This window comes from Ascaphus truei, chromosome 3 (assembly GCF_040206685.1).
Source record: "Ascaphus truei isolate aAscTru1 chromosome 3, aAscTru1.hap1, whole genome shotgun sequence".
In the NCBI taxonomy this organism is placed as follows: Eukaryota; Metazoa; Chordata; class Amphibia; order Anura; family Ascaphidae; genus Ascaphus; species Ascaphus truei.
In genome coordinates, this window is record NC_134485.1 from 198,935,969 (window position 1) to 198,950,815 (window position 14,847).

The 14,847-nt window shown below is 50.2% G+C and overlaps 1 protein-coding gene across 1 annotated transcript in view; it reads left to right on the forward strand.

Annotated features, from left to right (window-relative positions):
- Window positions 1–14,536, forward strand: part of GUSB (glucuronidase beta) — an 83,684-nt gene extending 69,148 nt beyond the window's left edge. The window contains exons 10-12 of the mRNA XM_075589920.1: window positions 1,252–1,428; window positions 13,354–13,489; window positions 13,974–14,536. Coding sequence (XP_075446035.1) covers window positions 1,252–1,428; window positions 13,354–13,489; window positions 13,974–14,113 — 453 coding nt within the window. The 3' untranslated portion in view covers window positions 14,114–14,536. The remainder of the gene's footprint in view (window positions 1–1,251; window positions 1,429–13,353; window positions 13,490–13,973) is intronic.
- Window positions 14,537–14,847: the final 311 nt, after the last annotated feature.

Below are 14,847 nucleotides of genomic sequence, written 5' to 3' on the forward strand. Positions count from 1 at the left end.
GGGGCTGTTTTCCGACGCCGGAATGCCTTATCTGACCCTCACCAGCCGCTGATTAACATGGAACTTGCTTTACGGTGCTTTCACTATCCAGCGCTACTTTCCGGAACGGATTCCGTTGGATAATCGAGGGCCGCCTGTATTCCGCAGCACAGTACAATGTGGGTACAGAGTTATGTATATTACATAAACAGAGCTACATACCAAATAAGGACAAACAGATACAGAAGGTAACGGGGCCCCTGCTCCTGAGAGCTTACAATCTAGAGGGAATAAGGGGTAATGTTGAAACAAAAGGTAAAGTGGATGCTCGTTGTGGGATAGAGTATGCCTCAGGATGGAGTATGGTCCAGCTGATCCCATTAAGGTTTGAGGGTGGGGATGGTACATAGCAGGGAGATTGGTGAAGCTGCAAAGCTGGTCCCAACGGGTTTGTAGGGTGAGTTGGATGTTAGAGACATCCAAGATGGGCTTCCTTGAATAGGTGAGTTTTCAGGGAGTCTTTAAATGTCTGAATGCTGGGGGAGAGTCTGATGGTGCGTGGTAGGGAAATCCAGAGAGAGGGGCAGAACAGAGCAGAAATAGGATAGAAAATACAATTCATACGCTGACCGAATCCAAAATTAGATGATTATAGGGACAAACTATATCAATGTCCCTAGGTCTATTAAGGGAGCACTACACTTGTTTTATCGATCATTAATTAGTTTGATTCTTATTTGTGTAATATTCCTATGGGTTTAATCTGGGTGCTAAATGTCAGTTTTTAATTTGTAAACCGTTACTTGTAGTACACCCAGTTTAATGCGATTAGTTTCATAATACACCACTCACTATTGGCAGCGAGTGCCTATTTACGTATGATGGGGCTCTTTCTTCTTTTTTTGGTTTAGTGAACGTTATTCTTGACCTCGGGCTATGCATAATATAACATCATATGAATTATTGCACTGGACAATCGATTTACTGCAGTTGCCAACACTTCCCCATAAGTTAGACATATACACACATCCTTCTCTTACCTATATTGTAAAGAATATCTGAGTATACAGGTAAAATCTACACCAGAGAACAAGTCAGTAATGTAGTACAGTAAGTGTTATATAACTACCACAAAAGAATGAACTTTCAGAGGTCCTTTTTTATGAATGTAATACATAAATCATTTGTATTTACAAAATGTCTGTGTACTGAGTGTCCATGGGATATATATATATATTTATTTTTTTAATGGGTGAACACGTCTCTCCACAGGCTCCCTATGTTGATGTGATCTGTGTCAATAGCTACTTCTCTTGGTACCATGATGCGGGTCACCTAGAGGTCATTCAGCTTCAGCTCAATAACCAGTTTGAGAAGTGGTATAACAAGTACCAGAAGCCAATGATTCAGAGTGAATATGGAGCCGATACCATCCCTGGCTTCCACAGTGTGAGTATTACATCATGCATACGTTATCTTCTTAAAGGAGCATTTCCTGGGATAGGGGGTCTCCGGAGCAGGAACCCCTTTGTCAGCTCCTGGGACCCCCGCTTCCTATGATTCATAGCGGCGAAGGTCATGCCGATGATTTCCTCGTTGGTAACTGTCCCGCCACACGTGGGCCAATAGCAAGCCCACAACGATTGACGTTGTGACTTCCTATTGGCTCCCCTGCTGCGGGAGATTTGAGCCATATTGCGTACCCAGGCAGGGATGCTAATGGCACGAGCTAACAAGGTAAGTATCTCGGGAAGCAGGGCGTCCCCAGAGCTAAAATGAATGCGGTTCAGGTCTGGAGACGCCCTGCTTCATACCTACAATCTTTTTTAGTGAACATTTGCTCATTAGATGGATGCAAATAAATGTCCCACCTTTCAATATATATTAAATCCACATTTAAGACCCCCTCAAAACCACCTGCTTAAGGAAGCATATGATTAGCTCCATGGCTGATAATTAACACCCCATAACATAAACATTGGCCTCTTGCAGACGCACTTACCAGAACTCCCTCCTACTGTCTCTGTACGTTCTTCCTACCTACCAATTAGATTGTAAGCTCTTCGGAGCAGGGACTTCTTGTCAGTGGTGGGATTCAAAATTTTTAGCAACCGGTTTTCTCTCACCAGGGGGGGAGGGGGAAGAGAGACTGGGGGGGGGGGGGGGAGGTGAGAGCCGGGGGGTGGGGGGGAATGTTTTGTATTTATGTTTTTTTTAAATGTTTTATTCAGTTGAACAGGACTGAATGTGGGGGGGGGGAGAGAGACCAGAGCCCCCGTCACATATCTCCCAGCCCCCGTCACATATCTCCCAGCCCCCCTCACAACTCTCCCAGCCCCCCTCACATCTCTCCCAGCCCCCCTCACATCTCTCCCAGCCCCCCTCACATCTCTCCCAGCCCCCCTCACAACTCTCCCAGCTCCCCTCACATATCTCCCAGCCCCCCTCACATATCTCCCAGCCCCCCGTCACATATCTCCCAGCCCCCGTCACATATCTCCCAGCCCCCGTCACATCTCTCCCAGCCCCCCTCACATCTCTCCCAGCCCCCCTCACATCTCTCCCAGCCCCCCTCACATCTCTCCCAGCCCCCCTCACAACTCTCCCAGCTCCCCTCACATATCTCCCAGCCCCCCGTCACATATCTCCCAGCCCCCGTCACATATCTCCCAGCCCCCGTCACATATCTCCCAGCCCCCGTCACATATCTCCCAGCCCCCGTCACATATCTCCCAGCCCCCGTCACATATCTCCCAGCCCCCGTCACATATCTCCCAGCCCCCCTCACATCTCTCCCAGCCTCCGTCACATATCTCCCAGCCCCCCTCACAACTCTCCCAGCCCCCCTCACAATTCTCCCAGCCCCCCTCACAACTCTCCCAGCCCCCCTCACAACTCTCCCAGCCCCCCTCACAACTCTCCCAGCCCCCCTCACAACTCTCCCAGCCCCCCTCACATCTCTCCCAGCCCCCGTCACATATCTCCCAGCCCCCGTCACATATCTCCAGCCCCCCTCACAACTCTCCCAGCCTCCGTCACATATCTCCCAGCCCCCCTCACAACTCTCCCAGCCCCCCTCACAACTCTCCCAGCCCCCGTCACATATCTCCCAGCCCCCCTCACAACTCTCCCAGCCCCCCTCACAACTCTCCCAGCCCCCCTCACAACTCTCCCAGCCCCCCTCACAACTCTCCCAGCCCCCCTCACAACTCTCCCAGCCCCCCTCACAACTCTCCCAGCCCCCGTCACATATCGCCCAGCCCCCGTCACATATCTCCCAGCCCCCCTCACAACTCTCCCAGCCTCCGTCACATATCTCCCAGCCCCCCCTCACAACTCTCCCAGCCCCCCTCACAACTCTCCCAGCCTCCGTCACATATCTCCCAGCCCCCCCTCACAACTCTCCCAGCCCCCCTCACATCTCTCCCAGCCCCCGTCACATATCTCCCAGCCCCCCTCACAACTCTCCCAGCCCCCGTCACAACTCTCCCAGCCCCCGTCACATATCTCCCAGCCCCCTCACAACTCTCCCAGCCCCCCTCACATATCTCCCAGCCCCCCTCACAACTCTCCCAGCCCCCCACACAACTCTCCCAGCCCCCCTCACATATCTCCCAGCCCCCCTCACATATCTCCCAGCCCCCCTCACAACTCTCCCAGCCCCCCTCACAACTCTCCCAGCCCCCCTCACATCTCTCCCAGCCCCCCTCACAACTCTCCCAGCCCCTGTCACATATCTCCCAGCGCCCCCCTCACAACTCTCCCAGCCCCCGTCACATCTCTCCCAGCCCCCCTCACAACTCTCCCAGCCCCCCTCACAACTCTCCCAGCCCCCGTCACAACTCTCCCAGCCCCCGTCACATCTCTCCCAGCCCCCCTCACAACTCTCCCAGCCCCCCTCACAACTCTCCCAGCCCCCGTCACAACTCTCCCAGCCCCCCTCACATCTCTCCCAGCCCCCGTCACAACTCTCCCAGCCCCCCTCACATCTCTCCCAGCCCCCCTCACATCTCTCCCAGCCCCCGTCACAACTCTCCCAGCCCCCCTCACAACTCTCCCAGCCCCCCTCACAACTCTCCCAGCCCCCCTCACAACTCTCCCAGCCCCCCTCACAACTCTCCCAGCCCCCCTCACAACTCTCCCAGCCCCCCTCACAACTCTCCCAGCCCCCCTCACATCTCTCCCAGCCCCCCTCACATCTCTCCCAGCCCCCCTCACAACTCTCCCAGCCCCCCTCACATCTCTCCCAGCCCCCGTCACATCTCTCCCAGCCCCCCTCACAACTCTCCCAGCCCCCCTCACAACTCTCCCAGCCCCCCTCACAACTCTCCCAGCCCCCCTCACATCTCTCCCAGCCCCCCTCACAACTCTCCCAGCCCCCCTCACAACTCTCCCAGCCCCCCTCACAACTCTCCCAGCCCCCCTCACATCTCTCCCAGCCCCCGTCACAACTCTCCCAGCCCCCCTCTCAACTCTCCCAGCCCCCCTCACAACTCTCCCAGCCCCCCTCACAACTCTCCCAGCCCCCCTCACATCTCTCCCAGCCCCCGTCACAACTCTCCCAGCCCCCCTCTCAACTCTCCCAGCCCCCCTCACAACTCTCCCAGCCCCCCTCACAACTCTCCCAGCCCCCCTCACAACTCTCCCAGCCCCCCTCACATCTCTCCCAGCCCCCGTCACAACTCTCCCAGCCCCCGTCACAACTCTCCCAGCCCCCGTCACAACTCTCCCAGCCCCCCTCACATCTCTCCCAGCCCCCCTCACAACTCTCCCAGCCCCCCTCACAACTCTCCCAGCCCCCCTCACAACTCTCCCAGCCCCCCTCACAACTCTCCCAGCCCCCCTCACAACTCTCCCAGCCCCCCTCACATATCTCCCAGCCCCCCTCACAACTCTCCCAGCCCCCCTCACAACTCTCCCAGCCCCCCTCACATCTCTCCCAGCCCCCCTCACATCTCTCCCAGCCCCCCTCACAACTCTCCCAGCCCCCCTCACAACTCTCCCAGCCCCCCTCACATCTCTCCCAGCCCCCCTCACAACTCTCCCAGCCCCCCTCACAACTCTCCCAGCCCCCCTCACAACTCTCCCAGCCCCCCTCACATCTCTCCCAGCCCCCCTCACAACTCTCCCAGCCCCCCTCACAACTCTCCCAGCCCCCCTCACATCTCTCCCAGCCCCCGTCACAACTCTCCCAGCCCCCCTCTCAACTCTCCCAGCCCCCCTCACAACTCTCCCAGCCCCCCTCACAACTCTCCCAGCCCCCCTCACATCTCTCCCAGCCCCCGTCACAACTCTCCCAGCCCCCCTCTCAACTCTCCCAGCCCCCCTCACAACTCTCCCAGCCCCCCTCACAACTCTCCCAGCCCCCCTCTCAACTCTCCCAGCCCCCCTCACATCTCTCCCAGCCCCCCTCACAACTCTCCCAGCCCCCCTCACATCTCTCCCAGCCCCCGTCACAACTCTCCCAGCCCCCCGTCACATCTCTCCCAGCCCCCGTCACATCTCTCCCAGCCCCCCTCACATCTCTCCCAGCCCCCCTCACATCTCTCCCAGCCCCCGTCACATCTCTCCCAGCCCCCCTCACAACTCTCCCAGCCCCCGTCACATCTCTCCCAGCCCCCGTCACATCTCTCCCAGCCCCCGTCACAACTCTCCCAGCCCCCCTCACATCTCTCCCAGCCCCCCGTCACATCTCTCCCAGCCCCCCTCACAACTCTCCCAGCCCCCCTCACAACTCTCCCAGCCCCCCTCACAACTCTCCCAGCCCCCCCTCACAACTCTCCCAGCCCCCCTCACAACTCTCCCAGCCCCCGTCACATATCTCCCAGCCCCCCCCTCACAACTCTCCCAGCCCCCGTCACATATCTCCCAGCCCCCCCGTCACATCTCTCCCAGCCCCCCCCACAACTCTCCCAGCCCCCCTCACAACTCTCCCAGCCCCCCCTCACAACTCTCCCAGCCCCCCTCACAACTCTCCCAGCCCCCGTCACATATCTCCCAGCCCCCCCCTCACAACTCTCCCAGCCCCCGTCACATATCTCCCAGCCCCCCCGTCACATCTCTCCCTGCCCCCTTCACATCTCTCCCTGCCCCCTTCACATCTCTCCCAGCCCCCTTCACATCTCTCCCTGCCCCCTTCACATCTCTCCCTGCCCCCTTCACATCTCTCCCTGCCCCCTTCACATCTCTCCCAGCCCCCGTCACATATCTCCCAGCCCCCGTCACATATCTCCCAGCCCCCCCCTCACAACTCTCCCAGCCCCCCTCACAACTCTCCCAGCCCCCCTCACATATCTCCCAGCCCCCCTCACATCTCTCCCAGCCCCCCTCACAACTCTCCCAGCCCCCCTCACAACTCTCCCAGCCCCCCTCACATCTCTCCCAGCCCCCTCACAACTCTCCCAGCCCCCCTCACAACTCTCCCAGCCCCCCTCACAACTCTCCCAGCCCCCCTCACAACTCTCCCAGCCCCCCTCACATCTCTCCCAGCCCCCCTCACAACTCTCCCAGCCCCCCTCACCACTCTCCCAGCCCCCTCACATCTCTCCCAGCCCCCTCACATCTCTCCCAGCCCCCCTCACAACTCTCCCAGCCCCCCTCACATCTCTCCCAGCCCCCTCACATCTCTCCCAGCCCCCGTCACATCTCTCCCAGCCCCCCTCACAACTCTCCCAGCCCCCGTCACATCTCTCCCAGCCCCCGTCACATATCTCCCAGCCCCCCCCTCACAACTCTCCCAGCCCCCGTCACAACTCTCCCAGCCCCCCTCACAACTCTCCCAGCCCCCCTCACAACTCTCCCAGCCCCCCTCACAACTCTCCCAGCCCCCCTCACAACTCTCCCAGCCCCCCTCACAACTCTCCCAGCCCCCCTCACATCTCTCCCAGCCCCCCTCACAACTCTCCCAGCCCCCCTCACCACTCTCCCAGCCCCCGTCACATCTCTCCCAGCCCCCCTCACAACTCTCCCAGCCCCCCTCACATCTCTCTCAGCCCCCCGTCACATCTCTCCCAGCCCCCGTCACATCTCTCCCAGCCCCCCGTCACATATCTCCCAGCCCCCCCCTCACAACTCTCCCAGCCCCCGTCACAACTCTCCCAGCCCCCCTCACAACTCTCCCAGCCCCCCTCACAACTCTCCCAGCCCCCCTCACAACTCTCCCAGCCCCCCTCACAACTCTCCCAGCCCCCCTCACAACTCTCCCAGCCCCCCTCACAACTCTCCCAGCCCCCCTCACAACTCTCCCAGCCCCCCTCACATCTCTCCCAGCCCCCCTCACAACTCTCCCAGCCCCCCTCACAACTCTCCCAGCCCCCCTCACAACTCTCCCAGCCCCCCTCACATCTCTCCCAGCCCCCTCACAACTCTCCCAGCCCCCCTCACAACTCTCCCAGCCCCCCTCACAACTCTCCCAGCCCCCCTCACAACTCTCCCAGCCCCCCTCACAACTCTCCCAGCCCCCCTCACAACTCTCCCAGCCCCCCTCACATCTCTCCCAGCCCCCCTCACAACTCTCCCAGCCCCCCTCACAACTCTCCCAGCCCCCCTCACAACTCTCCCAGCCCCCCTCACATCTCTCCCAGCCCCCTCACAACTCTCCCAGCCCCCCTCACAACTCTCCCAGCCCCCCCTCACATCTCTCCCAGCCCCCCTCACAACTCTCCCAGCCCCCCTCACATCTCTCCCAGCCCCCCTCACATCTCTCCCAGCCCCCCTCACCACTCTCCCAGTCCTCCCTTCCATGCATACCTTGGTGGACACAGGCACAGGCAGGGCTCCCCCGGCTTAAAGAATTAGCCGGTAGTAGAATGTCTTGAGTCAGAGCAGGAGCAGCACGGGGAGAGGAGCGCTCTATACCAACAGACAGGAAGTTCCGGGTAAGACAGCTAGATGGCGCACCTCCCCTGCAGTCTGCTCTGACTCTCACTCAAATGATTATGTTACCGGCTAATACCTTCAGCCCGGTGCCGCATACCATCTCCCGCGCCACCGCATATAATCTCCCCCTGCCGCCTTTTAAGCACCGGTTCGGCGAACGTCAGAAATCCTAGGAACAGGTTCGCACGAACCGGCTGAATCCCACCACTGCTCCTTTTCCTAAATGTTCCTTTTATGTCTGAAGCACTTCTCCCCTTTGTGTTATTTATATTATTTGTTATATGATTGTCACGTATATTACTGCTGTGAAGCGCTCTGTACATTAATGGCGCTATATAAATACATACATACATACATACATCAAATAGTCCACGGCCCGGTTATTTTCTCAATTATTCAGAGACAATAGAAAACATATTTTGCAGCATCATTTCATTCAGTTGCATCATTCAGGCACATAGAATTTAGTTATTGAGTGGAGAATCCTGTGCTTGGTTATTCTTAGCTCGGTGATGTGAAATGATTCTGAATGCTATAAATCCAAATACAATCTTTATACATTTTCCTCAAGCAGTCTTAACATACTGTAGCAATCACCTGTGTTTCTCAGTGTCAGCCCAATCTTCTTAGTCAATCATCAACATTAGAACACGGTTTCTTCATTTAGCAATATTGACTTTGATTTAGAAAACACTCTTTGTTCTGTCACTAAGTAACTATAGAATTAACTATGTTCCTAATCTTTTAAGACCGATCTCTGTTGTATTGTCTTACTAACTATTTAACTAACCATTGATTTCAAAACTCCAAATTCCAAACTCAAGACCATATACTATTAATCTCAGCAGACGTTAAACATACCAAGTTTCTAAAATCACATAAAACATTTCTACACCTGCTGATTTATCTTCTTATCTTTGCAGAGGCAGCTAATAATTTTCCAATATAATTTCTAACTTAATACTAAATTACTTATTTTAACTGGTTACTGTACATGCTGAATATATATGTATATAGACAATATAACATCTTTATTATTTAGGCCTAAAATCGTCCTATCTTCAATTAGAACCTATTCTATGATTTTCATCAGCTTATCAATTCAATTTTTTTTTTCAGTTCCGGAACAACCCCCACAATCCTCCCATGTATTCCAGTACCTGATAATCACGTTAGCTATGTACCATACTTTAATGTTTTAGTTTATAAGTTGTGGCCTCCAGCTAAGGTTTTGGGCACTCTGTAACCCCTGTCCGGGCGCTGTGGTGGTAATGAAAAATGGACGGGGGTCTGAGTCCGCTTTGTAACAAAGTCTGGCTCCTCCCTGAAAAAGTTCAAAAAAAGAGTGCGCTCCCTGCTAGATAAAATGAACTGACATACAGACAAACTCAGAGGTAACAAATATGGTAGAAATAGTAAAGGGACGAGAAGAAAACCAAAACAAACAATACTGCAAGTTGTTTCAAATGTTAAAAATGTATTCAGAAACATTCAATGGCCGCACTCACATTTTAGATGTTCTTTTTAGGCATTTAGCAGTGTTTAGGAGTCTCTCCTTCAGCTCTCCCCTCGAGCGCTCTCCTGCACAGATACTCTCGGGTCGCTCCAGCTGCAGACGTGGCTTCCCCACCGTACAGATTGGAATCCGTTCTCCGACCTCCTTGCCGAGATGCTCCGTCGGCGTGTATATGCGCACTCAGTGCTTCCTGATATCGTGCACTCCTGTGACATCAATGGGGGCAGGGAAACGTCCTCCAGTCACTCAGTTGTCTCTACTCCTATGTGTTTTGACAGAATGACAGAATGGAGTCTGTGTCCTTGTCTGTCTCTTAAATAGTCTTGAACTCAATTGAAATAGGGTTACTCCCAATTAATTGGAAATCTTATTCCCATTATAAGCAACTGCAGCATTGTACCTGAAATGCAAATATTGATATACAATGAACCAAACCACAATAATATGATTAACTTCCTAATTAAATAAATGTACTCTATTTAAATTTGTATATGTAATTATACATATATGTATGGCTTTATGCATAGATACTTTTTACTTATAATATTACACTAATTGATAAAGGATTTGTAAGAAACCCACTAATAACCATCAGTAAATTGACCAAACAATTTATTAAAAACTAGATCTTATGTACCACGAGGTTGTCAGAATTTCTCAAATAAGCATATTCAATATTGATTGATTATCACAGTGATTAACTAAAAAGTACATCCATATAAAATATACATTCTAAAAGCATATATACCCCAATGGGAACACATCGAGAAATGTATCTCTAGTACAATGTCACAATTTAAAAAGTTACAATATATAGCATGCCTACTGATTTATGGTTATTGGGTTATAATATGGGTTATTAGTGGGTTAATGACAAAACCCTTATCCATTAGTAATAATGGCTATTATATGTATGGATATATGCATAGATCCTTTTTAATTATGTTTAATTACATGTGTATTAAAAATGTAAAGAATAGATTTATTTAATTAGAAAGTTAATGATATTGTTGTTGTTTGGTTCATTGTATGTCACGATTTCCATTTCAAGTGCCATGCAGCAGTTGCTTATAATGGGAATACGATTTCCAATTAATTGGGAGTAACCCTATTTCAATAGTGTCCAAGAATATTTAAGAGACAGACTAGGACACAGGCTCCATTATCTGATGAAGTCGAGTAATTCTGGCGAAACGTGTGGGAGGAGTGGAGAGACGGCTGAGTGACTGGAGGACGTTTCCCTGCCCCCATTGATGTCACAGGATTGCACGATATCAGGAAGCACTGTGGGGAAGCCGCGTCTGCAGCTGTAGTGACCCGGGAGTCTCTGTGCAGGAGAGACTCCTAACACTGCTAAATGCTTAAAAAGAACATCTAAGGCTGCACTTATAGTGCTGGCTATGCGACCGTCTACACGACCGTGTGACGTCAGCTGTTCCGTTCTAATAGCGATTCCTGCTTATAGTGCAGGAGACGAGGGGGCGACCGGGGCGCATGGCGGAGACGTGGCCGTGAGCAGTTCGCCCTCATTGGCTGAACCACTCACGTGCCACTGACGTTACGCGACACGCAAAATCCTTTGACTACCGGCGAGTCCGTTACTATTTCTACCATATTTGTTATATGTGAGTTTGTCTGTATGTCAGTTCATTTTAACTAGCAGGGAGAGCATGGTTTGGAACTTTTCTGGACTTGTTGCTTACCTCCAGTGGATGGTGGACTTTAAGTGCTGCACCAGTTGATTTTGTGAATGCCAATATTTGTGTTTCTGTAGCTGTGAATTATACATTGCATACTTTCACGTTATATATTTTTTATGTATGTTTAAATTTTTTGCACGATGTACGCACTTATTCTTATGAAATAATTTGGTCACTAACTAGTAGAGTAGTGCTACGAATAGTTTAATTCCTTCATTTATTAATACGAGTGGCGCTACAGCTGTGCTTCCACCTAAGAGGGCCGTGTGCACAGAACCCTCCCCCAGGAACTAGATTAGAACCTCTCAGTATAATGTTACCACATATATTATACGTTCACAATAAAGTACAGTTCTACGCAAACTCTTGTAACATTTACTAAATGCAGTATGAGGACAAAAAAAAACCTTATAATTACACCTTTTAACCAATACCTCCATCCTCAATTCATCCCAATTTACGTCTTGTTGGATGGCAGTTGGCAAGCAAGGAATATATGGTGTGATGGTGTATATTTGCATTTTTAAATTTTTGCAATCCACAATGGTGCTAATTGTTACCCTTGGCACAACAAAGACTCTTGGGATAAACTGTATGCAACTTTCATTCTTTACTCACCTCCTGTTAAGGACCTTAGTCCAGGGGTGAGGGCTGTGATGTCCTCCTGTATAGATGCAGAATGGGGAATGTCAGCAGTGCTGTGTGTGTTCTCTGTCTGTAGTGAGACTGCAGTCTGTACTTACAGCTTGGTGATGGGATGTAGCCATCACAAACTGCTTGAAATGCTAATTCTGTGGAGTTTTTGGTGGAAAGAAGAGGTCGCTTCCGTAGTTTCTTCACCATGTGAAAGCATTGGTTACTCGGAGCACTGGGTCAATGCAGCAGGCTGTAGCAGTTTTACTCGGCTCACTGTGACTATGTGCGGTGTGATGAAAAGGTGACTGTGGCTTCTGCTCTGTAGGAGGGACTCTCTGTGTGCATTAGGCTTGTAGGGAGCTCCTACCTCCCTAATATCTTCCTGTCTCCTCCAAATTTCACATTTCAGACTGGTTATTGGTCCAGAATCATGTTTGTAATTTTATCCCTGCCCCTTGTGTATGCTCAGGAGATGTGACTTGTGTGCCTACTGAACTGGTGTTTTCCTTTGCATGGGGTCTCTCATTCTCCACCTAAACCAGCTACGTCTTCCTGTGTCCTCTGACCCCTTCTCTGCACTTGCAGGTTTTTTCATAGACATATCGGTACTGCAAATAGCAGTTTTGTTATGAGCAGCTTCGCAGGGTCGAATATGAGCAATATCAGTTATAAGTCCCAAAAAGTTTTCCATTTCTAAGGCGCAGAGAACAGGGCGGAAATGCCAAGGGGGTTAAAACTGGCACCGTACTTCAGATAGTTCCGTGCTGGTCGATAGATCCACTGACGTGTGTGTGTGTGTGTGTGTGTGTGTGTGTGTGTGTGTGTGTGTGTGTGTGTGTGTGTGTGTGTGTGTGTGTGTGTGTGTGTGTGTGTGTGTGTGTGTGTGTGTGTGTGTGTGTGTGTGTGTGTGTAAAGCCACTTTTGAATGCTGAAAACCCGTAAATACATTGTGTTATGTGGCTTTTAACTTATACCAGCCCCCACCATATAGAGATGTTGTTACTCTGTGCAAGAAAATGTTGCAAACCACTAATAAAGATTCATTGTACTTATTAATGTAATGAGTACTGTATACCTAATGCTTTTTTTTTTATGCCTCAGCCTCATCAGTTGACTTCTTGGAACCTCTGCTGCTTTGAGTTCCCTCTTTTTCTCTTCTCCCCTTAACACAGACCTGTTTATCTAAACCATTATTCCCACCATTAACACAGAATACTGCAAAAAAATGACGCTGTAAATTTTGCATGCATTACCGTGGTTTCCAATGACACGTGCAGTAAAGCTTGTGTTGGTAACACTAATTAATGTATCACGTCAACAGGTTAATATCATTGGCTACTTCTGGAAGTATCTATACTCCTGCAGTTATTCCGTATTACTTCATAGTTTCGCCATTTACAATATGAACGGGAACAAGGAAGCAACTTACTTGACCACACCAGCCTTCTGCAATAAGTTAGAAGTATATACCTAGAGTGCCTCAAGGTCTAACGATGAAAATCACAGACTATCCTGAATGAGGAACATTTCGACGACTCCTATCACACACCATATACTGTATACCTAATAATCACATGAAGTAATTCTAGTCTGTATCAAAAGCTACATGTCAACAGAAATGCACTCATTTGCTTTTTGCTGCAGGACCCCCCGTTAATGTTCACCGAGGAATACCAAGGCATCGTGTTACAGAAGTATCACTCCGTGTTTGATGAGAAGAGGAAGAAGTATGTGATTGGAGAACTGATTTGGAACTTTGCCGATTTTATGACGTCGCAATGTAAGTCCTGTTACAAACTCACAAGCTGTGTTAATGCTACACAGAGCAGTAAGAGAATACTCATTGAAGACGGAGTTTGTTAAAGATCTATCCACAAACAGAGCTGTCCAGGGGAAATGCTCTGCTGTTCTCTCTAGCAGTTCCTTATTATGCATCAGATAACTATCGCCACATAGGGTCAACAACTGATGCTAATCTGCCTCCTAACCATGGGATTTCCATGGACATAAAATCCATGACGATGGCTATTTCAATTTTTTTAGGCGTGTGTGTGTGTGTGTATCAGAATGTTACATGTATAATAGATTACATGGACAAAGAGTAAACGTCCCTTACTGAAGATGTGCACTGGAATTTGAACAAGGTTCTACGACCATTTGCTCGACATAAGCTTTCATTTTCTGTTAAGACTGTGTGGGTAATGTCTGCTGTGATTTGGAATATGTCATAGTGAACATGATCCATCCTTATTCTCCCTCCTCAGCGATTACTCGTGTTGTTGGCAACAAGAAGGGCATCTTCACCCGGCAGCGCCAGCCCAAGTCAGCAGCCTTTATTTTACGGGACAGATACTGGATGCTGGCCAATCACACAGGCTCCCTGCGTCAGCCTCCTAGGTATTAAAGGTTGCGATTTCTACTGCTCACGGAATGTGATCTGTTTACAGAAGAAGCAGTAATAGTTTTGCACCACGGTTCTATTGCTGATGTATAGGGTGCAGCTTATTATTGGATCAGGGGGTGGAAAGACATTCCAGTTGAAAAAGGCTACAGTAAGCCTGATGTTTGTTTCATTGTGTAACTCCAGCTCTGTTTTGTAAAAGATATATATATATTTATATATATATTATTTAAAAAGTGCCTAAAAACACAACCAAATAAGTGCTTAAGATGTTATGTTACTGTTGGCATAAAAGGTGATGTAAATGTTTACCTTCATGAAGTAAAAGCATTTGTTAAAGAAAAAAAAACTTGTAATATACAGCTGTTCTCTTTTTGTTCTTAAATAAACTACTGTAGTACTTCAAAGTACTAACTTCTCACAGAAGATTGAGGCTGAATTTCTGAAAGCAGTCTTGATTTCCCATACCCTCCCCTCCCCCCCCCGTCTCCCCAGTGTTTTAAAACACTATTAGTTATGAATATTTTGCACGTAAGCTTCATGCATTACACTTGTTAGACCACAAATCAAAGCACTTTTCAGATGCATATGTAATGTATACATTGGCATGGAGCATTACAAATGTCCAAACAAAAGTAGGGTATTTATAAAGGGGTTCTCAATTTATTTTCTTTTAGCATACATAATGTATATAGGGTGACCAGATGTCCCGGTTTAGCCGGGTCTGTCGCGGCTGA